The sequence below is a fragment of the Pezoporus wallicus genome, unplaced genomic scaffold, assembly GCF_028554395.1.
Source record: "Pezoporus wallicus isolate ANWC-B61680 ecotype Strahan unplaced genomic scaffold, APGP_CSIRO_Pwel_v1 contig_9052, whole genome shotgun sequence".
Taxonomy (NCBI): Eukaryota; Metazoa; Chordata; class Aves; order Psittaciformes; family Psittacidae; genus Pezoporus; species Pezoporus wallicus.
The window spans coordinates 457,435-482,042 of record NW_026639751.1 but is presented as its reverse complement, the minus strand read 5'-3'; the positions used below and the strand labels follow the sequence as shown (position 1 = coordinate 482,042).

The following is a 24,608-nucleotide window of genomic DNA, read 5'->3' as shown; positions in this document are numbered from 1 at the left end:
GGTGGGAACTGGTTTGTACTGGAGGAGACAGTAAAGTGCGTTTGGGATCTGGTTGAGTTTGTCCTGCTCAATGTCTGAACTGACAGACATTTCCATTAGTTACACACAGACCCAATGTTTTACTTTGTCAAGCATGAACTGGAATTAAAAAGGCAGGTGGAATATTCTAGATGGCTGTAGTGCACCTTTCTCACACCTGGAATTCAATACAAGCTGTTAAAAGATTGTTTCCAAACAAATACGGCAAAGAAAGTCAATGATTAGCAGCTGATTGTATGTTTAAGGAGAGTGTTTGTAGATTCTGAAAACTAAACTAGTACTTGTTGTGATGCAGCCACAGATGAAGTCTAGTTCTGCTTGTCTGTATGCATGTTACGGTGTTAGCAAGACTAAAAAGCCTATAAGAAGGGAATAGAACAAAAAGAACCCCCCTGAGTTACTGTAGACATACAGTCAGTTTGTTTAAGATGCTCACCTGTAACCAGTTCAATGAATGGTGGAAATACAAGTTCACCATTTGGCTTTGCTTCTGTCACAGCAGTATAGACCAAGAAGGAGTTGTGCTATTCCCGAGCTGGGGGCTATGAGAACAAGAATTGGTCTTGGACTGGGATGTGCAGGAAGAAAGCTGAGATGATGTTTCCTGTGACAATCCAGTTTTAAATCAATAAACCCTCCTCAGTGGTTGTGAGCTGGTCACAAGAACTTTAAAAAGGGGAGAAATGCATCTTTTGTAGAGGGATAGCAATGAAACGTTTCAGAACTAGATGCTAGAGGCTGGTGTTCCTTTTCAGATCACCAGTAGAGCAGCTGGGCTGTGAAACCCAGATGTGTTACACTTCTGATCCTTTCTCCTTTTCTTTTTCCAGATGCGAATCGAACCAGACAGAGTAAGATGTTTCGTTTCTGTAATCCGGGGGGGTTTCAATAAGCACAAAAGCCCTGTAGTCTTGCTTGGCGTTTTCAGTGTGTTCACCTATTTTGTGTTGTGAAACAGTGTGTGCATGTATGACTACCATCGATAATGATGGCTTTGAATAATAGTAATTATGGCTTACAACAGTCGCAGTGTTGCCATGAGACAGGAAACAGCCCCTAGTGTTAGCTTTCTTCATTCTATTTAAAACAATATTCCTGGCCATTGTCTGTAAGTTAACTCCTCCTGCATCAGTAAATTGTGTCAAATTTCCTTTCTGAATTGACCAGAATGGACTGAGGAGTCTCAGTCCCAGAATCCTTATTCTTGTCCAAAGAATGACTAAACTCACCATTCTTGAACGTTAAATGCTAGAATGGTGTCTTGTGGATTTCACCCACGCAGCCTGCTCTGTAGTATAAACAATAGCATGTTGAAATATAGAAGAATGCTTTGAAAGTAATTAAAGTACATGGAAAAACTTGTCTCACTTTCTCCCTTTTACTTAGTATGTTGAAAGATGACTTAAAACTTAGCAGTAGCGAAGACAGCGATGGAGAGCAGGTATGTTCCTTCAGTCAGAGCAGTATTCAATATTCCACCAGCAAACTGGGCGGCTTAAGAGGAGGTTTGTGATTAAAAACCAAATGGAATGTTTTTAGACAAACCTCCTAAATGTAAACTTGGGGAAAATTACCTGGTTTGTGGAAACAGTATGCTTGGATTTAGAAAATCTTGTTTTACTGACTTCAGGTGGGCTTTCTCTGAACATAAAATGACAATAGTGTGCTTTAAACATATGGGGTGGCCCACCATTTAAAGGTAGAACCTTTCATGCTCTGCCACTCCAGCTAAAGAGTACATGTTATAAACTTCTCTGCACATTAGTAGCTTGGGATAATAAGGGATGCTTTATCTGTCACCAGGAGTATATGGCAGCACCTTTATTTTGTTGAAAAGTTCCTTTTCTCCTCTTTCTCAATATTAACTTGGTGCAGCTTCTGCCAGAAATGGCATTTAGCTAAATGAACAGTCCCTGGAGGGTCTGTGCTACCCTGCAGTGAGCCACACTCCTCTCCTGCTCTTTTGCTGCCTGTTCCCAGCTCTAGTACTTGATTTTCTTCATGCGGAAGACCCTGACATAGTACATTCAGTTGGTTAATTCCTGCTACTCTGGCATTTGGGGATATGTTGTAATACATTGAACCAGCTCCTTCAAAAAGATGAAAACGTAGTGAGTGGTGGAAATAGGAGCTCTTAGAACTGCAGTCGGAATATATGGGACTCCGAGATGATAGATTGTGGTGAAAACTTGGAGAAAATAACTCTGGTTTTCTGTATAAGGAAAATGCAGACAAATTTACACTGTAGTAAGCACTGAATTAAGATGCTGTGAAGGCTCTAAGTTGATGCTTTGCAACTGAAGTGTATGTACAATCCTAAATAACTTCTGGAAGTTTCACGCTCCTTTTCTTGATTGCAGGACTGTGATAAGACAGTGCCAAGGAGCACACCTGGAAGGTAGGCATTCCTGCTGCATTGCGCAGGGAGAGCAGAGTGGTGATGTTCAGCACTGTCAGCACTCCCGACTTCTGAGATTCATGTCTGGGTTTCATCTTGTGTTAAAGCAAAAGGCAATGAGAATTGGATTGGTGATTAAATAGCATAGATGCTGCTAACTACACTAACCGCTTTGGGAAGGGGAGAAACAAAGACTGGTGTTTGTTCCAGCGTGAGCTGTGCTCAGTTATGTTGAATTTTCTCGTAAATGTTGATTAAAATACTGCATTTTATTGTTTCTAATGCAAGAATTCTGGGATCTGTTTGTGCCTTGGGTGGTGTTTGTTAATTTTCCCTCATTTTTGGTTTCAGTAACTCTGAACCTTCACAGCATAACAGTGAAGGAGCAGATAATTCACGGGATGACTCGAGCAGCCATAGTGGATCTGAAAGCAGTTCAGGATCTGACTCTGAAAGTGAAAGCAGTTCCAGTGACAGTGAAGCTAATGAACCATCCCAGAGCGCATCCCCCGAGGTAGGGTTTGACATGGATTTGGGCTCTCTTCATTGGCTGGGCATTAATCCTGAGTTTTAAAAGCAGAAAAGAGTACTAAAATCATGGGATCATTTTCAAGGTGAACTATTCTTTTGCTGAAGTACCGGTGGCTGGATATGGTAACGGTTCTCTACACAAGCACACATTTGAGGTTTGAATTCGAGGTGCTTTTTGCCACCAATTACCTGTTGGGGAGCAGAAGTCAGATATGGTAACAGCACCCTAAGAAGCTGCAGGCTTTTAGCGTGGAAAGCCATGGCAGCAAATACTGCCTGTTGCTAGCAGCTGCTCCAGAGGAAGGGAAAAGAAGAGCTGTTATTTATACCTATATTCATCAACCTATCTCATTCCTTGTTTATCTCTGTTATTCTGGTGTACCTCTTGTTTGGCCTGCAGCATCTTACAGCTGTGCCATGGGAAAGATGGGAGAAATGTGAAATACTTTATTTAACACTGGGGTTTTTGTTTGTTTTTTAGCCAGAGCCACCACCAACAAACAAGTGGCAACTGGATAACTGGTTGAACAAAGTCAATTCACACAAAGTATCACCAGCTTCTTCCGTGGACAGCAATATTCCATCTTCCCAAGGCTATAAAAAGGAGGGACGGGATCAGGGCACAGGGAGCGGATACACTGATCAAAGTGGATCCAAGGATTCCATTTCCTCTACCCCGGGGCGAGATTCCAAACCCACCCAAAAGGGCTCGGAGGGCAGTCGTGGCAGGCAGAAATCACCTGCCCAGAGTGACAGCTCAACACAGAGGAGGACTGTAGGTAAAAAGCAGCCCAAGAAAGCAGAAAAGACATCTGTTGAAGAGCCTAGAGGAGGTCTTAAAATAGAAAGTGAAACCCCAGTAGACATGGCAACAAATATCCCTTCCAACAGGCATAAGGCAGCCACAAAAGGCTCCAGAAAACCCAATATAAAGAAAGAGCCCAAATCTTCCCCTCGGCCTACAACAGAGAAAAAGAAATACAAGGCTTCAAGCAAATCTGCCCAGAAATCCAGGGAATTCATAGAAACAGATACCTCATCCTCTGATTCAGATGAAAACGAGAGCCTGCCTCCTTCCTCACAAACACCCAAATATTCTGAGAGCAATAGGACTCCTGTTAAATCTTCCATGGAGGAGGATGACAGCTTTTTTCGGCAAAGAATGTTCTCTCCTATGGAAGAGAAAGAGCTTCTTTCACCACTCAGTGATCCTGATGAAAGGTACCCACTCGTTGTGAAGATTGACCTGAGCCTCTTATCAAGAATACCAGGGAAGCCTTACAAGGATGCTGACGCACCCAAAGTGGAAAAGAAACCCGTGCCAGAGAAGCACACGAGAGAATCCCAGAAGCAGCCGTCTGACAAGAGTTCTACAAAAGGCAAAAGGAAACACAAGCAGGTGATGATTTTGTTGGGGAGAGATTTGCCTGTGCCTTAGCCCCTTAGGGCATCGCTGCTGGTGTCACACACACATAGCCTAGTAATGCAGTTTGTACCTCAGTGCGGTGACTGAGCAGTTTAGGGGATGGTTTTGTGTTGTGTAGAACACATGGATCATCCCTGTGGTGGTAGAGACTGTTGGGATTTTCCTTTGGAGTGAAAAGGGGAAGGGAGAAGGTTGCACTTGCAGCTGGAGCTCATGGAGGTAGCACAGCTTCTGTACCTGTGAACGCTGCTGCATCCTGCCCTCTCATGCCTCCACTTGATCTGGCACAGCCCCTGGTGCACTGCAGGCCACCTCAGGCAGCTGATCCAATGGAAAATTCACCTGGCCAAGAAAAAGGTGAAAGCTGGATCAGCTCCGTGAGCCAGTGAATCATGCAGCTGCATAGTGCCAGGACAAGAGATGGTGCAGAAATGGGCCTGGGGCATGGCTGCAGCAGAAACTGTGATCTCAGGGGTGCTGCTCTACTGGGAGCAGGGGGATCTCTCCATAATGATAGTTAATATTTTGCAAAAAAACATTTCATCTTTTCACCTCTAAATAAATAGCAGGGGTGCCTGGGGGCAGTGAATGCACAGGAATCGATGGGGAGCTGAATAGAAGTGATACTCTTGAGAGGGGGGAATGGTGAGAAGAAGTTGGCAGTGTCATCTTAAACTGCTTTTAGAAACCTCAGACAGTCTGTATAAGAGCAGACCTGTCAGAGGGACTCAGTGATCCAATAAATGTTTACAGGTTCCTGGTTTCCATGCAGTCAGCACTGTGCAGGCCTGGCTCGGGGGTCAGAAATGGGATTTCATCCTGAATATTTCATTCTGGCAGGGATTTGTCAGTGGTTGTGAGACTGTTGACATCTGGAATCAGAGGATTACGTGGTTGTGTTCTTCCCTGTGAGGGTGCTGAGGCGCTGGCACAGGGTGCCCAGAGAAGCTGTGGCTGCCCCATCCCTGGCAGTGTTCAAGGCCAGGTTGGACACAGGGGCTTGGAGCAAGCTGCTTTAGTGGAAGGGGTCCCTGCCCGTGGCAGGGGCTGGAGCTGGAGGAGCTTTAAGGTCCCTTTCAAGCCCAAACATTTCATGGTTCCATGTTTCTGTGATACCATTCAGAGTGTTGTTTGAGTCTCCAGAGGAGATGGATAATTTCAGTTAAACCAGTTTTCCTACTGAGCAACCTAAGAAAACTTGGCCACTTACTGGGATGTGTGTTTTCAAGGAGACCTTTATTCACTGTGTTGGTACTTCCAGTAGTTCATGGTGATAACATGCCTGTATTAAAATGAACAGCTTGGCTGCTGATTCTTTTATGCAGGTTGGGAATTCAGAATCCAGGCTTTGTTTTCAGTTATGTTCCAGTATTGGGGTCTGGTCTAATATTTGATATGGAGTAGATGCTGTAGGGCATATCCTTGTCATCTGTACCTATCTTGTACACTGCAAAACACCTGCTAAATTAAGTCTCTTTATGCAACATTGCCACTGTCAGTGAGGCTGTAACTGTGGACCTTTGCCTGGATCTGTTTCTTGTTTGCTTTACTCAGAACGAGGATGAGAACAGAGGCAGTGAAAGCAAGAAAACAAAACTGGAAGAAAAAGCTCCATCAGGACACAAGACTTCCAGCAGCAGGGAGTGAGTATCTCGGCTGTGTTTTCACCACTGAGGGCTCGGGGTGATCAAGGAGACGGGTGCCTGTTTTCTCCCCTCTCCTCCTTGCCTCTTCCCACCATGTGTTTCCACATTATGAAGCAGTTGGTAACATTTCATTGTTTCTTACCCTTCAGACAGAATTCAGAGTTCCTCCTAGAAGTTGTTGGAAATAAATTTCCATAACCAAAAACATTGACCATAGACAGTTGTTTGACTTAACAGAAGCAAGGTGACTGCTCAGGTGAAGGGTTCGTGTCTTATGGAATCAGTGCTTCCTGGTTTTACTCTAATATACAGCTGGAGGTTGTTTTGTTTTAGAAATCAGCTGTTTCTGCAGATTTCCACCAAAAAACAGCTTTTTGATCATGCAAAATCTGTGCTTTTAAATTACCTCACTCTGATAATTCCCCATTTGGCAAGTGTAAACTGCAAATAAATTACTTAACTGGCTTAAATGTGGTTTAACCCCAGCTGGCAGCTAAGTACCAGGCAGCTGCTGGCTCATTGCAATCTCCCAGTGGGATGGGGAGGAGAATTGAGAAGTTTATTAATTGAAATAAAGTAAAATACTAATAATTGTAATGAAAAGGGAGATAACCAAAAGGGAAGGAGACATAAAACTCAAGGAAAACCAACCAGCCAAGGGATGCACAAGAAGGAGCTTGCCACCCACTGACTGATACCCAGCTCATCCCCAAGCAGTGATTGAGGTCTCCCCGAACAATTCCCCCCGGTTTCTAGACTGGGCATGGTGTGATATGGTCTGGGATGCTCCTTTGGCCTCCTGTCCTGGCTGGATCCCCTCCTGGCCTCTTGTGCCCGCAGCCTCCTCGCTGCTGGGGCGTGAGAAGCTGCAAAGTCCTTGACTTGGTGTAAACACTACTTAGCAGCAGCTGAAATACCCATGTGTTATCAGTGTTATTCCCATACTAAATCCAAAGCAGCTAGGAAGAAAAGTAACTTTCCAAGCTAAAACCAGCACACATGGGAAGCTGATGGCTTTGAGATTTGGATCTGTGGATTTAGCCTCACGTTTGCTTGAGAGATTAGCTGAAGAAAGTGTGAGTTACACAAAAGCAAAGTAATGCAGAATTAACGACTCAATAACGTTGATTAATCCTCCTTCAGTTGTTTGCTATGTCTGTAAATTCGCATGCTTTTTGGACTAGCTGTTAGGCTGTGTATTTCTTGGTCAGTGTTACTCCACAGGAAAAGCAAGGGTTTTTTCCACTGCCTTTTCAAGCTGCTGTTTCAGATCAAGTGGCTGAAAACTGGTATAATTGTGTCATGGAAAATGTTTCTGTATAGTGAGTAATGGCCAAATTACAAATAATGTGAGAAGCTGCAGCACATCAGATGCTAGGAAGCTTGTTTGCCCATTCTGAATTAAACAGTGTCTTACTATTTGTTAGGAAACAGATGTAGAATAAGTGGATGCATTTCTAGCTTGATTATGCTTTTTTACCTGTTATTTCTGATACTTGTTTGACTGCCAGTGCAGTTATCTTGAAGGGCATAGAACAAAATGAAACTCTATGATCTTACAAAGGTAATCGGTAGAAACAGTTATGGGAAGCCTGGAATAGCCAACATTAGCCCTCAGCAGCCAAGTAAGAGTGTACTGAAAGGCTGCAATGAGAAAGCTTTCCAGGTGCCTGGGTTCCAGAGAACATTTATCTGGACCATCTTCTATCTGAGCTGTTAGATGATGAGTTGGGAACAGACAGCCTGGCGCTAACGCTGGCATCCATTCCTTACACCCCAAGTGTTCAGGGTGGATGTTTTATGGAGAACTCTTGGAGGGGTGTGGTTTTATGGTTAGAACTTGTCTGCTGTGTGTTCAGGTCAGAACAAATGAGATGGGGAAAGCGGGTTAGCTTTGGCTTCATAGGAACCTACTCACCGGGATGATTAGTCTCTTTCTTTCCCTCCATATCTGCTTTGCCAGGTTAAACAATACAAATCTGCTTTGTTTAAAAAAATGTATCAGTTTTAAGTAATAGATGTATTCAAAATAATAAAGAAAAGGTTTTGGGGTGGTGGTGGGGGTGTTTTCAGGGGTTGGTTGGTTTCATTTTGGGTTTTTTTTAAGGAAAGAAACCCCAAAGCTGAATTTATTCCTTTGGTCCAGGTCCTCAAAGCCAAGTGCTATTAAAGAGAAGGATTTGCTGCCGTCTCCTGCTGCCCCAGTCCTGCAGAAAGATGCCAAGCAAGAGCATGGCTCCCGGAAGAGGACGATCAGTCAGTCCTCGTCCCTGAAGTCCAGCAGCAACCTTGGCAAGGAGGGCAGTGGTGGCAGTAAGGGCAGCTCCTCTTCCAAACAGAAGAAAACAGAGGGCAAGGGTTCTAGCAGTGCTAAAGAAACCAAGGTAAAGGGCTTTCCTGTACATGCCTCTTGCTTTGCATTGCAGTTTGAGATGCTCGGTGTGACCTAAACAACAATTTGCAGTCAAGTTAAACGCAGTTGGTTTTGGGTCTGTATTGTGTCGTGTCCTCGTGCTTGAGCACTTTGGAAGTCTATAAATTAGAAGACAATTTGGGAGAGATTGTGGAATAGTAATGTGTATTCCTACCAAATGTGTTTAATCATCTTCTGATTACTGGTGCTGCTTCTGGATTGTTGAATCTGTTCGTAAGAAATATCGCCAGGAAGCTGTTTACACAATGGTAAATGGAAGAACGAGGTTACTCTTGTTTCATTGGAGCCGATACAGAGCTTGTCCTGATTTTTAAGGAGAGCAGGAGCTCGGTCCACTCTCAGTGCTAGGGTGTGAAGCTGTAGTTCTCATTTCATGACACTGTGGGACCACAGAAAGATCATTTTAACTCCAGGTCAGGAATATGCAGCGCTGGCTGTGGTTGGAGTGGAGAAAACGTGGTTATGAATAAAGATGGTGCAGAAAATGGTTTTAAGAGATTTAGGTTAGGGAGATATTTCAGCGTGATGGAATTAAAAAATATTATAGGGAAATTAAATTTAGTGACTTAAAAGTATAATGTGCTTGTTGGTCAGTATAGAAATATGTAGAACTGGATAGAATTTAGCCTGTGAAGCCATCTGAGAGCGTATTGTTGAATACCTGTGATGCGCAGTTCCCGTTGTATAACCAGTTTTGAGCACAGTGTTTAACTGGGAGGATTTCACCTTTCTGTGTGATTCCAGTGTGTGCTGCAGGTGCTGGTGTGGCTGCCTCCAAGCTCTCTGCAGCAAAGCCCCAGGGCCTCTGACGGGCTGCAGAAACTCCAGCAGCTGAAGGAGCTGCTAAACCTCAGTAGCTCAGAAGCAAAATCCAACAATGCTCAGGAAAGAGAATTGATTTGGGGAGGGGTGAAGCAGCAAATAGACATTAGTGATGGCAGAAAGCAACTTAGTCATCAGGGTGGAGCTCTTGAATATCTGAACTGGGAGATGCTGTGTTAGTGCCAGTGGCAGTGCGGTGGGATCAGAGGAGCCTGGCAGGGCTGTGCACATCAGTGGCTGCATAAGGCACTTCCAGGAGCTGCAGACAGTGCCTTTACCTTACAGGCTGAGGCTTTGCCCTTTATTTGTCAGCATAGAAAATGTCCTGAAGCCAGCAGTTAATGTGCGAGATGTTTATCATTTTACTCTTCACGTATGCTTAGTCATGCCTACTTAGTCAAGTAGTAAGTACTCCTCCTGCATTGCACTGCATATTTCATTGCTGTTTCTACATTGCAATGGCAGATAGCACATCGCTGTGTCAGTCTGGTGCCTTGTAACTCCAGGATCCTCTTGATAAGCAATAATCTGATAAGTGTAAGTTATGAAATACGTCTATATAGATGGCCTTTGGTCATGGTAAATCAAGAGAGCAGAAAACACTTATGAAGCTGGGGAGCTGTTTTGTATTGTTTAGCAAATAAAAATGGGTTCACTTCTGATTCATAACATGCTTCTAGTGTCCAGTCTTTGGCCTGAAATGTCATATTGAGCCATAATTTAGAGGAGCAAGGGCAGTGTGTTGTGAAGACAGCTACTTTTCTCCCTGATGATGACGCTTATTCTTCCAAAGTACTCTTTTTCCAAGGCAAAGACATTCAGCTGAGCATACTGTTGTTAGGAGAAATCATAAATAATAATCATCAGCTCTTTGCTAGAGTAGAAATCCAGGACTTGGAAACAGAGACATGGGAGATTCAGGCAAGGATTTCCTGGCCTGGGTGTATCTAGAAAGCCTTGGCTGGATTCTTTCTTCTAATGGACATCCTCTGGTGTGTTAGACTGAGGAGCTTGGTTATAGCCTCTGTGCCAGCTGTAGGTGAAAGCCCCGTGGAAGCTGTGTTGCTGTGTGTGGTGAATGGCAGCTGAACCAGCTGCAAGACTGACCTTATTGCATATAATGTATGAAATCATTGGGAGGCATGTATGCAACAAATGCTGTTCTTGAAGGCAAAGAAGATGTAACTGATCTTTACATTTATTCCTTGGCACCAATTTTCCTTTCAGGAAAAGATTCTGAACAATTCATCCAGCTGCCCTCCTGTGTCTGCTCAGTCTGCAGAGAGCTCCAAGTCAAGAAGAGCAAAACTTGTTTTCGATGATAGGTAAGAACAGCAGAAGGTGCCTCTCCCTCTGTGGAGCGTGGCCAGCTCCCTGTGGAGAAGAGCTGTCGTCTTGCTTCACAAAAGACCTTAGGTACACACTCCTACCCTGGGGAGCTCTGTGTTGTTCCTGCAGTGCTGTGCTTGTCTGCCTGCTCCCCGGGCCAGTGCCTTGGCAGACAGCACAGTCCTTGAGGAGGAGCTGTAGCCTGCCCTGCACATTCCTGCCGAGCATTAGAGGACCATGCAATAGACTTAAATAGCTCAGGGCTCTTCTTGGTTTAAATGCTGATGTGTCCTTTTCACCTTATCAGGACACTGCTGCTACCTCTCTGCTGCTCAGTGGTTTTTTCCTCATAGCTGTTCCTTACAGAAAGTAAAAGAAAGGAGTTAAGTGACTTCGGTGATTTGAGCTGCACTGTCAGTCATTTAGGGCAAAAGAGTTTATGGGGTTTTTTTCAATTATTCCAAGACAAAACAGGGATGAGAAACCGAGAAAACATCAAACTTCTTTAAAAAATGAATTCCAAATGTGAATTGAAGTGTAGGAAGAGCTAACGAGAGCACCCTCTGAGCAATGGTCATTGTGCTTTGGAATGGTGACATGGTAGAACCTTATGGTTTTGACTGAGGCGTTTTAGGATTTCTTGGGCCTAGAACTATTGGCTAATTTTGTAGGTATAGAATAGGTTTAGTAGTAACTGTAGTAACTGTTGCTTTTTAATTCCCTGAGTTTCCTGTAAGTGGACTGTTAAAATCATTGATTTCAAATATCTTTAATTCTTTGACAAGTAAGATAGTGTGGATGGGAGAATTGATTTCAAACTTAAATCATCTCCTAGGTAATACGCTAATATATTGAAATGTATAATTACACTTTTATGATTGTCTTCTGCTCATCTTGGTGTGGAAGTCATTTAGCTTTGATTGCTTTGGGAGGCTAAGCGAAAGCATTTCACACCTGAATGCAGCTATTCTGTACTACTGTCATAATTTCTCTTTCACAGCCCCAGTAATGCCAGTCCTGGAGGCACTGGATGAATTTGTCCTCAAGTGTTGTGTTTTTTCCTTCCCTGCCCCTGTTGTTGGTCAGGGGTTTGGTTTGCTTGAGTGTCAAATGCAGTAAATTTAACTGTGTCACATTTGTTAACTTGTTTGAAATGCTGTTTTGAATTACCTGAAGCTAGAGAACTGACTTTAAGCTATATTTTACAATACTATAGCTAACCGTGCTGGTTACCTGGCTTATCAGAGTGTAGCTCCTCTAACCTGAGTTAAACACAGAAAATAGGAAACTTGACAACATTAGGAAACTTCAGTCATAAAATGGAATGCGATATGGCTGGGGCTGATTCCTTGTGTCCTCTATTGCAGGACTTACTCAGCTGATCATTATTTGCAAGAAGCAAAGAAGCTAAAACATAATGCTGATGCATTGGTAAGTAGATCTCTGATACTCATCCAGGGTTTGCACATTATACTGGGGTTTGTTTCCTGCTCTTGCCATTTTGCTGCCCTCCTGTACTGCAGCTCTCTTGTACTTCCTCTCTGGGTTTTGTCCTTAAAAGCTTTTCCCATGTGCTCAGTCTGACAGGTTTGAGAAGGCTGTCTACTACCTAGATGCTGTAGTGTCGTTCATTGAGTGTGGGAATGCATTGGAGAAAAATGCTCAGGAATCCAAGTCCCCGTTCCCTATGTATTCAGAAACTGTGGAATTAATCAAGTAAGCATTGCAAAGCAAATACGAAAGTGAAGTGGGTGGGAAAGATGTCTGGAAACCAGAGCTGCTAGATGCACTGAAGTTGTGCCAGCTTTTGAGATCTCTTTCTCCAGTATAAGTGCATCACTTCCCAGTTCGTTCCAGTTACTGAGGCTTAAAGTGTTCTCATGGTGGTTGAGATGTTTTCTGCTAAGGTTCTTGACATCACTCTGCAAGGCATAACACAAGAAGCAAAACTGTTGCAGTTGCTGCCTAGTTGGCATTTTGTTTAGGGACTGAGAGAAGTTTCTGAACTGGGGAAGACAAAGTAAAACTAGGAATTCATGAAAACACCAATGTTTGGTGATTGATAAATGATAACTGTCGGTTTTATGTTGCTTACTTGCTGTCTTTGTTTGCAGATACACTATGAAGCTGAAGAATTACTTGGCACCTGATGCCACGGCTGCAGATAAAAGGCTAGCAGTGCTTTGGTACGTGTCTTCTGAACTTAGTACAATGCACCGTCTGACCTTAATGCCCTGATTAATATCAAGTGTTTTCCCTACATGAAATGCTGTACGACACTGAGTTCTCAGGTGGTTTTGAACCACATATGAGTTTTCCACTTGGCTGTACACAAAGGTTACTGCTGTATATGTGATTACGGTAGGCTGGAGCTGAGGGGATGTTGACAGCGAAGGCCAAGTCTTTGAACTGTTAAGGAGTAACTGCAGAAAGGATGAGGGTCCTTCCTGTGTGCTCACCCAGTGCTAAGTCAAACTTGGGAGTGGCTGTAAAGAGTTGGCCTCAGCAGGATCAGTTGGAGTCAAGCAGAAAAGGGAGACCATGGTGGGATGCATTGGACTCTGTATGGCCTGAAGGGAGCAAGAAATAAATGAAACCTTTGTGTTGGGAAGTAACTGACTGTTGTTTTCTAAGCTCAGCACTGGAAACTGATTATATCAGTAAAATCACTGAATTTTATTGTTTCAGCTGAAGGCACAGAGCTGGGTTTATGGCCTTGGGAATTCGAAGGGGGTCATGGATTCATGGTTGAGTTGCAACTTAGCTGGAAGTCAGAGTTGGTTGAGAAAATGTCAGAAACACAGCTCTTAGATTTTTGATGTTCATTGATATAGGTTTATTTGATACTCACTGGGTTGTGATAAAGTAGACTTGAACTGTGAGTGTTGTGTTGTTCTGTCTTTGGGCAGTCTGCGGTGCCAATCTCTGCTATACCTAAGGCTTTTCAAGCTGAAGAAGGAAAGTGCATTGAAATATTCTAAAACTCTGACTGAACATCTGAAGGTAATTGTGTGTTCTTAAACCCTAATCCCATTGAAGTTCTGCATCACTTAGAATTCCTGAATCCGGTTTTCAGACTGTGACAACCAAACCCAAATGGGTCTTTCAGGACTGTGGTGTTTGCAGTGGGATGTTTGGTATTTTTGTTATCCCCCCTGCCATGAATTTACCTGAACTCAGGGAAAGGAGATGAAGAGGCACATCCTCCAAGTGCTCATTTAAATCAAGATGTTGCAGATGAGGAAAAACAGTTATGATGCTTCTGTAGCTTTACTCAGTCCTTAATGTAAGGAGCTTTCCCAAAGGAGCACTTGGGGATAGGTGACTCATGTCACTGGGTTTCTCTGAAGCTTCCAGCTGAGAGGAAATGGGATTGTCTCATGCCTGACTTCTCAGATTTTTGAGACATCTTTAATTGTTCAGTGCCAGAAATAACAGATTTCTTCCCATTAATGGGCTGAAAAAAGCAAGATGTTCTCTAACGGGTTGAGCAGGGGACTGCTCCAGTCCTATGTATATTTAGTGGCCTTTGTGTTACTAAAATAATCCCTTAATTTATGCCTTAGTCATCAGTAAAAGAGGATATTTACCCAAACGTTAATTCACTGGGACCTTAGTTAGAGTGTGGTTATTGCTTAATACAACAAAAATTAATTTGGCCAAAAATAGCCACTTAAATAAGCAGATAAAGTGTGAGTGGTGAAAGTACGGGCATGAATCAGGTGACAAATCTCTTTTTTTTTTTTTCCCCCCAAACAGAATTCCTATAATAATTCTCAAGCACCATCACCTGGTATGGGAAGGTGAGTAGGCAAAGCTGTTCCCTGTGCTTCTCAACCTAGAGCTAGTTTTCTATGTTCACTCTGTGCCTGAGGTGCTCAGGAAGTGGCTTTTCACTCTTTAAAGTGTTGGGTGATGGTTCTGAGGGTGTAGGTTTTGATTCAGTTGTTTGTGTGCAGAAAGGCTTGGAAGACTTAAGGGTCGGTGTGTCACTAACACACAAGTCACTTCTCTCAGTGAGTTTTGTTGGTTTATTTAATGCTTTTTCCCCTCCAAACAATGGTTTTGTTAATGCTGCAAGCCCAGAATGTTACAAGAGCTCTCAGTCATCTGTTCCACAGTGCAGCAATTTACTTCTGTTCTTTTAAGCCTAATGCTGGATCATTGATCATTACTCTGTGAGTTGTGGGAGGGCATTTCAGATTTGCATTGTGTTATCTGAAGGTCACTATTCTATGGCTGAATAGTTACCGTGTAGTTGTAATGTTTTCATTATTACTCTTTAGGGTTCAATTTGTTTAAACAATGAATTTAAGATCTGATTGGATGAGGAGTTGATGAGGTTTGGCAATTAGGTTTTGGCCAAGAAGTTAACACACAGGAGTTGGAGGATCCTCAACAGTTGTTCCCAGCTCCATGCACTTCATGCGTTGGAGGGCAAATCCTGCCCTCTTGATGTGCAAGGTGGGGGAGTGCTTTAGATGTGGGAAGAGGGCTCTCGGAGGGCATCTTACAGTGTGCTGTGCCCAAAGTACATGTGTGTGTATATGTGGTTTACAACTGAATGTTTCCTTTGGCCAAGCAGCAAGCCCGTGGGTATGCCATCTCCAGTCTCCCCAAAGCTGTCTCCAGGGAATTCAGGAAATTACTCTTCTGGGGCAGCCAACCCTTCAGGAAGTGGGTCCTCGGTGACGATCCCCCAGAGGATCCATCAGATGGCTGCCAGCTATGTCCAGGTTACATCCAACTTCCTCTATGCCACTGAAATATGGGACCAAGCCGAACAGCTGTCTAAAGAACAGAAAGGTAAGAGCTGGCAGGGGAGGGTTAGGACGCCAGATGTACCAGAGTGTGCTCACAGGCTTTGAACTGGGGCATTGCAGTTAGTGGTGTGCAGGATGCTTACCCAGGTCCTCTGCAGAAGTGAGGTGGATGGTTGTGCATTGGTCTACAGCGAAACCCCAGGCTGGCTGAGTGTCAGTTGTAAAGCCATTAAGGATGGGGGTTGGATGTAATATTTCATATAAAGGTGCATGCAAAGCTTTAACTTGTGTTTCTGTTCTTTTAGAGTTCTTTGCTGAACTGGATAAAGTTATGGGCCCTCTGGTTTTTAACTCGAGCATCATGACAGACCTAGTGCGTTACACCCGTCAGGGACTACACTGGTTGCGCCTGGATGCCAAGTGATATTTGGAACTAAAGGAATGGAAACTCAAACACATTTTTCTCGCTGCCTCTGATTTATCTCCACAACACTGTGTCATGTCAATAAGGAAGACTGCCATAATACATTGCTTAGTTGACACTAAGAGCAAAGAATGCTTTCACATGTCTCCCATCCTCATTTGTGTTTTGTGTTTTAACCCCAAATCATTTGGTTATTGGACTGCTTCAGTATTCCCGGTTTAAGTTATTTAAGTATTTTATAATTTGCTACATAGAAAGGAGTAGTTTTGCTGATCTGTCATGGGCAGATCACTGGAATTCCAGTCACAATACAGGAAGAGTCCATTTAAATCCTATTTATTTGAATTTTTTTAATTTTAAGTTTGAACAGCCCGGTTTTGGGGCAGTTCTTAGTTATTCCCTAAATTTATCCTTTCGAGTACTTAGCGGAAATTAAACATAGACACTTTATTTAAGTACTTTGTGAGCTTTGTTACTCTGTAATGTCTTGTGGTGGTAGAGCCTGTAAAGGAAGTAGGGTTGATAGGTTCTAACGTGTAGGGACACCATACTTTCCATGCCTAATGCCTACGAGTCAACTAATAAATGACAACTACAGATTTATTATTGCAGAATTTGTACTAAATAGAAAAGTTCCAGATATTCTTCTATGTATTAAGATACTTCATTTAAATGAATTATAAAGAAATTTATATGGAAAAGTATTTAGCTGGATCTGACTTGGATGGTTTTCCAGGCAGTTTCCAAACATGGATTAACACTATAACAATCACAAAACATTACAGTGATTTGCGTTCAATGTGAGATCGAAGAAATGGTGTAGGAATGAGCTTCAGCCCGGCAGGTGCGATGCAGACAGGAAAGGTTTCTGAAAAGGACAATCTTGTGCTTTTTTGCATCTCTTCATTTGAAATACCTTTTGTTTCCGTGCTTGTCGTTTCCTGACACCTCCGGAGTCGGTGAACTTTGTGGTGGACAAACCCAACAGCAGTTAAGTTCCTACCAGAACTGTCATTTGCATCTTTTCCATTGACTGAGAAACCAGGAAACTTTAGAAACCGAGGTCCATTTTTTCCTTTTAGGGTCTGATAGGTGATGGACACTACAGGATGACAGTGCAAGAGCCGTCGTGGGGTGGGAGCACACCTGCTATTACAGGGAGAGTGACTGTTGTGATGCAGAATGGATTTAAAACTTGTATTTACCCCGTGTTGATGAAGGTCCCGTTAATGTTTGATGGAGCATAATACTCACTTGTGAGGGAGCGACTTGGTGCAACAGAAGTGGTTGATGGAGTTGCAGTTGCCTGCTCTCAAAAAGTGAAAACCAAAGTACCTTTCCACGTGAGGTGCTTGTCTGAGTTAATGGTTTAAACTGCTACTGCTTTCAGTATCGCTTAGTGCCCCTACCATGTCTGGTGTGCCTTATGCCTTACTTTTAGATGAAGATTTTATGAACTGTTTACAAGATGTTTTACAGCAGGACCAGGTATATACTGTATGCAGTGGTCTTCTGCAGTACTCTGGTAAAATTCCATTTCCTTTCTAAAAGTCCTAGTGTCCGTCACACAAACTGACTTCTCATTGCGGTGGTCTCCTTCTGAAGAGTCCAACTCTGAATCCTTTGGAGTGAGATTGTGGAATGCTGCTTTGTTTTCTCTCCCACTTCACCTTTTCTTCCATACCAGATATGAACGTGCATGTTCAGGAAAATGATTGCACTAAATTTTGTGTGTAGTTGTAGTTAAGTGCCAAACTCACGGCAACCTCGCGAGAAGGAATAGAATTCTACGCTCTCAGTACTGCAGTATGTCCTATGGGCTTTAAGAGTTTAGAAGTTTTGCAATTAGTAACCTACTAAAGGTAGCTGCATATTCGTAGAGCTTCCTTTGCGTTCCAGCGTGTTTTGTACTTCCAGAAAAGCTTTGCTACGTACGAATGGATGGATACATGAGCAACAGACCTGTGACTCTTCCCATGACAGCTGAATTTCCTCTTCAGGTCTGTTGGAACATCCTTTTCCTTGAATCACTGTGCAAGGTCACGTTTCTGTTAGCGTTTGCTGTTTGAGACAGAATCTGTACCCTCAGACTCCACATCTTGGCTAATGGGACACTGTCAACTCTTTTTCCTTTAATACTCTAAAGTGCCTAGCACACTTTTGACGCTATATAAAAGATACCTTCATAGAAGTTGCAGTCATCGTTTCTTTTTTGTGTAGTGCTGCACTAGCCGGCATGGCTGCGTTCTGGCTTGCTCCGTTGTGCACAGGTACCATTCCTGGTAGTGGGAATGGGCTCATCTCTGGGAATTATTTTTCTTTTCCTTAACTAGAATCCCACAAATACCTTTTGGTGTCACGTTCAATTGGTCTCTGAAAAACATATCGCTTATCCCTAGATCAGTGGATCTTTATGGTCTTTGAACAACCACGAGACGTTATTGTAGGAATCAACCGGGTTGGAAAAGACCTTTAAGACCATCAAGTCCAACTGTTCCCCAGCACTGCCAAGGCCACCACTAAACCGTGTAACTAAGAGCCTCATCTGCATGGTTTGTGGACACTTCCAGGTACAGTGACTCCAGCACTGCCCTGGGCAGCCTCTTCCAATGCCTGACCACCCTTTGGGGAAGGAATTGTTCCTAATATCCGGTCTAAACCTCCCCTGGTGCAGCTTGAGGCTGTCTCCTCGTGTTCTATCACTCGTTACTTGGGAGAAGAGACCAGCCCCTGTACATCATGTCAAAATGTGGACCTGACTGGTTGAAAGTGTCCCACCTGGACAGTGGGTTTTCAGGGTGCAATATCCCTGGAGCACTGTCCCAGGCCGCTTGCCATACAGGAGATATTGGTGGCCTCATGAATTGAAAAGAAATGCCTTATGCATCTGTGGCTAGTTCAAACGGATAAACTTCCCCATTCCAAAAGCACACCTAATTTTGGGATGTACTGTTGTTTCCGGGAGGAAAGTGATGTACTCTGTCAGATTCTGTAGCTAAGTGCTCAATAGGCTTCCATCCCTCTGTCCTAGTGCAGGCGATGCGTCTCACCCTGTTCTTCCATAGCAGTGACACACGTCACTGGGGTACCAGTACGCGTTGCACTAGTGACAAACGAGGGAATCCTGAACTCCTGCCTTCCCAGATGGATCCCCCAGACACTTGTCTGTTAAATACATATCAATGCTGTGATTTTAATTCCCTCGCTGACTGTGGTCCTAGTTGGTGAATCTTAATAATGGCTTACTCAGACTAGGCTTGCTCAGCTATCAGTGCTGTCTGAACCCGCTCTCAGACTTCAGGGTCCTGGGTGATAAGGTGCAACCATCAGTAAGTCTAAACAAATATTCAGGACACCAGAGAGAAACAGCCCTAGACTTTTCTTTTGATTTAAAACTATTAGCCATAAAGCAGAGCATCTGGGTGGCTCTTCTTGGCTTTCGATGGCAGTATGCAATTTGTATTGTATGTGTCTTTTAATATATATGTATATATATATGAACTCAGTCTGTCCAAAGTATATGTTATACTTGTTTTTAGATTATGGTGCAACTGACTATATTGATATATTATTTATTGAGTGCTGAATCACCATCTTAGTGGTGATAAATATTGCATATTATACAGGAGTGCAATGTATATTCCTTTAGATTGCTGAGGCTTGATTGCTGTGATCACAAAAAGATGCCCTCAACTGTATTTATGAACGGCCCCAACACACTGAGTCAGTACTTCATAGGAATTATGTAGCACTTGCCTGGGGCAAGTAAAACTAACGCCATAGGCACATCAGGAGGTGGTTTGCCAAAGTGGCAAGCTGCTGAAGGAAGAGAGGCTACCTTTGCTGTATTTAATAGTTTACCTAACAGGTATTTGCTGTCACTGCAGTGTTTATGTTAAGGGATTGAAAGGGCCTGAGCAAGTCCAGTTTGAATTACCCATTGGGGAGTCAGCAGCTTCCAAATTCTTACATTTCTGACAAATACTGTGGTCGGGGTTTCGGTTTCTCTGTCTGATGAATCAGTGTTATGGAAAACCGTGTGTTTCCAAGCAACAAAGCGAACGCTAGACATCTGTGAGAGTAGCCAAAGCTTTTGCTAGCCAACTCAGACAAATCCAGAGCTGTTCCGGGAGACAAATCCCCTAAATAGGAAAGTTAAACTCGGTCAATCGGGGAATCATGATCTATGTCCAGTTCCCTTGCTTTGCAAGGAGCTGGGCTCTGCTGCCGGGGTGCTGTTTCTTAAGAATCATAGGATAGTTGGGGCTGGAAGGGACCTTCAAGGGTCTTCTAGTCCAGCCCCTCCCTGCAATGAGCAGGGACATCTTCCACTAGATCAGGTTGCCCAGAACCACATCTGGCCTGGCCTGGAATGTCTGGAAGCGAGCGGTGCTGGGTGGGAGGTGAGGGCTGGTTGTGCCATCAGGATGTTGTGGTCTCGGTGGGAGCCCGGTGGAGCAGCAGCTCTGCTCCTGACCGGTGCTCGGAGGGGTTGTGGATGCGGTGGCACAGTGTGGAGTTTCCCACAGGATGTCTAACGTGAATGCTTCAGTCGGTTTAATTCCGTCTGGAAGCTTGAGGAAAGCATTTCCATTCCTGGTGGAACTCCACACATGCTGATGGAGCCAATAAGGCCGATTGGGACATTCCTGTCTCCAGTTTTTATATGCAAGCCCAATGGCTGGTGCCGCGTTCCCCGGGGCTGCGCTGGCATCCCACACCCCAGGACTCAACTCTAAGGACCAGGCATGACTTTTGCAAGCACAGTTCCTGACATTTGTATCTGGTCGTCGTGTCCCCATTCCCCCCCCCCCCCCCTTTTAAAATTGTTTTAAGAAATTTTGTATATGGAGGATAAAGTGCTTATATATTTATTAAAACAAATCCTTTATCTTATTTGAAATTATTATTTGGTGAAGAAGGGTTTTTCTTTTGGGGGAGGGCTCGCGGGTGGGGGAAGGTCACTTTGAACCTGTCACTTATAAGTGAAGCCCTTATTAACCACTCGGAAAAGGTACTGTTAGTAACTAATGGGATGTCTCTGTTTTATGCTTTGTACATGACGAGTCCATGTGTTACATTTTGTTTTCTATCAGAGTATTTAGGCATCTGTCTTCAACCAAAACCTAAAAGAAGAAAACACAGACTGTGATTTTATTTGTTGCAATACATTTGAAATTTCAAAGGGTACTTCGGGGCTCAAAATTAGGATTTCTAAGTCAGTATGTGCATTTCACGTAATAAAGCTGTTAATGGTGAGCAAAGTATTATATACTAACTAGATTTTTTCCACATCTGTATAGTATATTCTATGTATTTTGTGGTATTGAGATTATAGAAAGTTTAGTGTCTGAAACATGCGTTTAATGTGTATTTTTAAACAAATTTATGGCAATTAAAATATTTGGAGAAAAGGGTATCACATTTCAATTTGTAAAGATCTTTTTAACTACTGTGTCATTAAAATGCTTTGTACAATGCAAAACTGTAACTGGAGAAACTAAGTTTAATAAATATCAAATAGATTTTCTGTATTAAACTTCAAAACCGGTGTGCTCGTGTCTGGTGTGTGGCTCTCCTCCTGCCTGATACTGTGCTTAAGCAAAGGTTTCTGCTCTAAAGGGAAACGGCAGTCGGTGTTTGCGTCCTGCACTGGTTGATACTGGTCTTAATCAAAGGTGGTTTTGTTTCTTTCAGCCCTGCGAGTTAACGTGGGACAGATCAAAACTGGATTTTGATCCATTTATTTTAAAACAGGAGCTACTCCAGTGGCAAAAGTCAGTCTAGGCCATGTATTAAAGTAAATTTGATTAGAAGTAATTAAAGGTAAATACTTTTCCTTCCAGTTATCGCTGGATATAGTTGGGATATTAAAATGCTATCAGTATTATCAGTTTGTTTGCTCTCCCTTTCTAACAGGCCTTTATCTGAGGCACTGATAAGAGTTCAGCTGTTGAGACGGAAAGGAGATAGAAGCGTGCTCTGCTTTGTGCACTTGCCAGCTTGAAGGAGAAGTGTCTAAAGTCCAGTTTGAGCGAAGCGCTCCCGCTCAAAACGCCAGCTGTGCACTCCCTGTACACTTTGCTCGCAGGAGACAAGGAGAACCAATGTAGTTTGCTGAACAGACGTTTTTAATTCGCACCTTAAAAAACAGTAACGAACCATTACAAAAAACCCAAACAAACAGGGGATGCACGGTCCTTTTATTGAGCTTGGCCAGTGTGCTGCAGAGCTATGGCCCTGGGTAGGGGACGCTCTCAAGCTCTTTGAAGTCCTTTGTCAGTTCCTGGGGCAGAAACATTAAATGCACTGACTGCTGGATCCCCTGTCCTCGTTCTCAAGGGTCAATAAATACTTCACTGTTAGTGATAACAGCGACGGGTGGGCTTCGGGGGGACGGGTCACTCGGCGGCTGTTGTCAGGAAGCAGCGGTTCTTCCTGGAAAAGAAAACCTCGTCACGGCCTTTGCAGGTCTCCTGTTCCGCTCACGGGCTGCACACGTTGCATTCCCCCCTTTATCCAGTTCAGCTCCATTCACTTTATGGTCTCTGCTTTACATTACAGCTCCAACATGTGCGTTTCACAGAGCTGTATGGTCAGGCTGTGGTGTAGAAATCACCCACAGCTGAAGCCCTGTTCTACTGAGATCTTCCAGTAGCTGCTGTTACAGTTAATCAGTAGAACCAAGTATGAGTTGCACTTGGCTGTCCTCTCTTGTACACAGAGCAGAAAGTGGCTCTGTTCTACCCGTCTCTAATTGTTTCTGGTATGTGCAGAGTAGGTGCCATGCAAAATCACCTTTCAGTCACCAAGTAGTAGTTGTAACTAATCAATTTAAGTAGACATAGTTGGACAATTCGCTCATGTCCAGTGGCTTTTTATATTTAGTTGTCTTAAACTGTGAGCATAAGTCATCATAGTGATTCATTTAGGGTAAGGTACTGCTTTTGGTTAATATGCTTTAGAGTGAACAGAACTGCCTTTAAGAAGGATTAATTTTAAGGTCTGTGATTACCCCAAAGCTGTCTCAAATGCTGTGCTCTTCTTTCAGAAGATGGCTTATCTGGGGTGGCAGTGAAAGGACCAGGGGCACTCGGACTCTGCTCTGTTGGCATTGCTTCCAAAGGAGGTCTGAATCTATTGCCCCATCCCTATTCCTGGTATCTGTTTTTAATGCACAGAATTAACTCCATTCCTCATTAGGGGAGAATAAGTGGGAACTTTCTCTACCTAATACGACGCTAAGTCACACTGAGCCTGATCATGAATGAGGCTGTTACCTGCAGAGCATTGTAATGCATTCACTGTTGTCCCTGCACGAGGCTCCAACAGGTCTCAGTGAGACGCCTCTCCAGAAGGGTGTCATCCTCCTCTCTCTCACCAGCTGAGGCTCTGGTTGGCTCAAGGAAGCACAGTGTGTCTGGAAGAGAGTCAGGGTGGCTGTCAGAGCAGGCAGCAGCTGGTGATGCTGCTGCTGAGCTCAAGTCTTAAGTGAAGAACTTGAAATCTTTCTCATTTTGAGCTCGTAACGTGCTCTGTTGAAGTGTAATTGCTTGTATCCTACCCCCACAGAAGTAAGCATAAAAATCAACACTGGTTTTTAAGTCCTTGGGAGGAAAGGCGGAACTACTGCAGGTTACATCTCAGAAGAAGGCAGTATTCACTAGGCAGGTTTTTTGTGACCGGGAATGCTCCGAAGGAGCTCTGCTGTCACCTCTAACCTCCGCCGGGTATTCTTATTCATGCAAACCCTAACAGGTTTTGGTAAGTCTCTGAGCACTTGAATCAGCGCTGTAAATCCTTGTCTCTATTTACCTGACAGAGCAGCAGGGAGCAGAGCAAGGCGAGCGCCAGCGTTTTCCAACAGTGCATCTTCCCAGTGTGGGCTGTCCCTTGGACCGCGGGACCGGCCTCGCGCGGAGGAGGTAGAAGAGCCCCAAATAGAACTTCCCGAGCCTCAGCTAGATTTTTATAGACTTCATTCTCTTATCGTTGCATCAGCTGTCAGTCGTTGCAGGAACAAAGTTCGATTCGGAGCAAGAGGGAATGACTAAATTAGCATCTGCTGCAGTGATCTGGTTCAAGGCCTGTCTCTCTGGCTAATGATTTACCCTCCTTCCACTTGTACTTTGTCTGCTCAGCTTACCACTTGTGCCAGCTGTTCCTTCCTTTAAAACCTACCCAGCGCATTACCAGAACCCTGGGGTGGATTTGAATGCAAAAGGGTGGCTGGCCCAAAGTGTTAGGGTAAAGATCAAAAGCCATGACCTTATTTAACTTCTGTGTGCAGCTTTGAGGTTGTCAGCTGGGGGAAGTTTTGTCTTAGTGAGCTTATTTGGAGCAGAGAATCACGGTTTCCATTCTGCTTCTCATTCTTGGTATGCGAAAGAATGATGAGGAAGTTACTTAACCTGCCTTGCCCCCCCCAGCACTCAAAAAGCAGAAGGAACACTTGTCAGATAGGTTTTGGAATGTAAAATGTATGTCGTACATGATAAAACAGACCTCTTCTCCCAGGGAGCCTGATGTGCAGGTGAAGATGATAACCTCTAAATGGTGAATCCCAAAAGGAGAGATTGCTGCAAGGGTTTCTGGAGCAGAGTTGCTCCATGTGGCAAGACTGTGGCTTCTTTCAATGGGCTGTCACTGCCACAGTCTGCACCTTACACTGTAACTCACAATCAGTCTCCTAAAGGGTGCCTCAGCTCCCATTGATGTGGGTGAGCAGCTTGTCATTAAGAGGAATGTTAGTTTTTCCCATTGTGAAATGAGATTGCAACAGCCCGGAGAAAAGAA

At 43.8% G+C, this 24,608-nt stretch overlaps 2 protein-coding genes across 3 annotated transcripts in view; one reads left to right on the top strand and one right to left on the bottom strand.

Annotated features, from left to right (window-relative positions):
* AFF4 (ALF transcription elongation factor 4) overlaps positions 1–19,352 on the top strand; it is a 48,631-nt gene extending 29,279 nt beyond the window's left edge. For both annotated transcript variants that reach the window (XM_057415873.1, XM_057415872.1), the window contains 15 exons: positions 870–890; positions 1,426–1,480; positions 2,400–2,437; positions 2,789–2,951; positions 3,450–4,367; positions 5,949–6,037; positions 8,187–8,424; positions 10,524–10,621; positions 11,993–12,056; positions 12,205–12,341; positions 12,740–12,811; positions 13,535–13,628; positions 14,385–14,428; positions 15,211–15,431; positions 15,694–19,352. In XM_057415873.1, the coding sequence (XP_057271856.1) occupies positions 870–890; positions 1,426–1,480; positions 2,400–2,437; positions 2,789–2,951; positions 3,450–4,367; positions 5,949–6,037; positions 8,187–8,424; positions 10,524–10,621; positions 11,993–12,056; positions 12,205–12,341; positions 12,740–12,811; positions 13,535–13,628; positions 14,385–14,428; positions 15,211–15,431; positions 15,694–15,812 (2,371 nt within the window). In that variant the 3' untranslated portion in view covers positions 15,813–19,352. The remainder of the gene's footprint in view (positions 1–869; positions 891–1,425; positions 1,481–2,399; positions 2,438–2,788; positions 2,952–3,449; positions 4,368–5,948; positions 6,038–8,186; positions 8,425–10,523; positions 10,622–11,992; positions 12,057–12,204; positions 12,342–12,739; positions 12,812–13,534; positions 13,629–14,384; positions 14,429–15,210; positions 15,432–15,693) is intronic.
* Positions 19,353–22,035: 2,683 nt separating this feature from the next.
* Positions 22,036–23,995, bottom strand: LEAP2 (liver enriched antimicrobial peptide 2). The gene is made up of 3 exons (XM_057415869.1): positions 23,628–23,995; positions 23,093–23,232; positions 22,036–22,250 (listed from the first exon to the last, which is right to left on the bottom strand). The coding sequence occupies exons 1-3, from the start codon at positions 23,682–23,684 to the stop codon at positions 22,214–22,216; spliced, it is 234 nt and encodes a 77-aa protein (XP_057271852.1). The 5' UTR covers positions 23,685–23,995; the 3' UTR covers positions 22,036–22,213.
* Between the last annotated feature and the right edge of the window lie 613 nt (positions 23,996–24,608).

Bases quoted from the DNA above. Each gene is read 5' to 3' on its own strand.
- LEAP2 (XM_057415869.1), bottom strand. From the start codon at position 23,684: ATGCACTGTTGGAAAACGCTGGCGCTCGCCTTGCTCTGCTCCCTGCTG. The intron at 23,233-23,627 runs GTAAATAGAGAC...ACTCTCTTCCAG, and splicing joins GCTCCCTGCTGCTCTGTCAG to ACACACTGTGCTTCCTTGAG. The intron at 22,251-23,092 runs GTAACAGCCTCA...TTTCTTTTCCAG, and splicing joins TGCATTACAATGCTCTGCAG to GAAGAACCGCTGCTTCCTGA.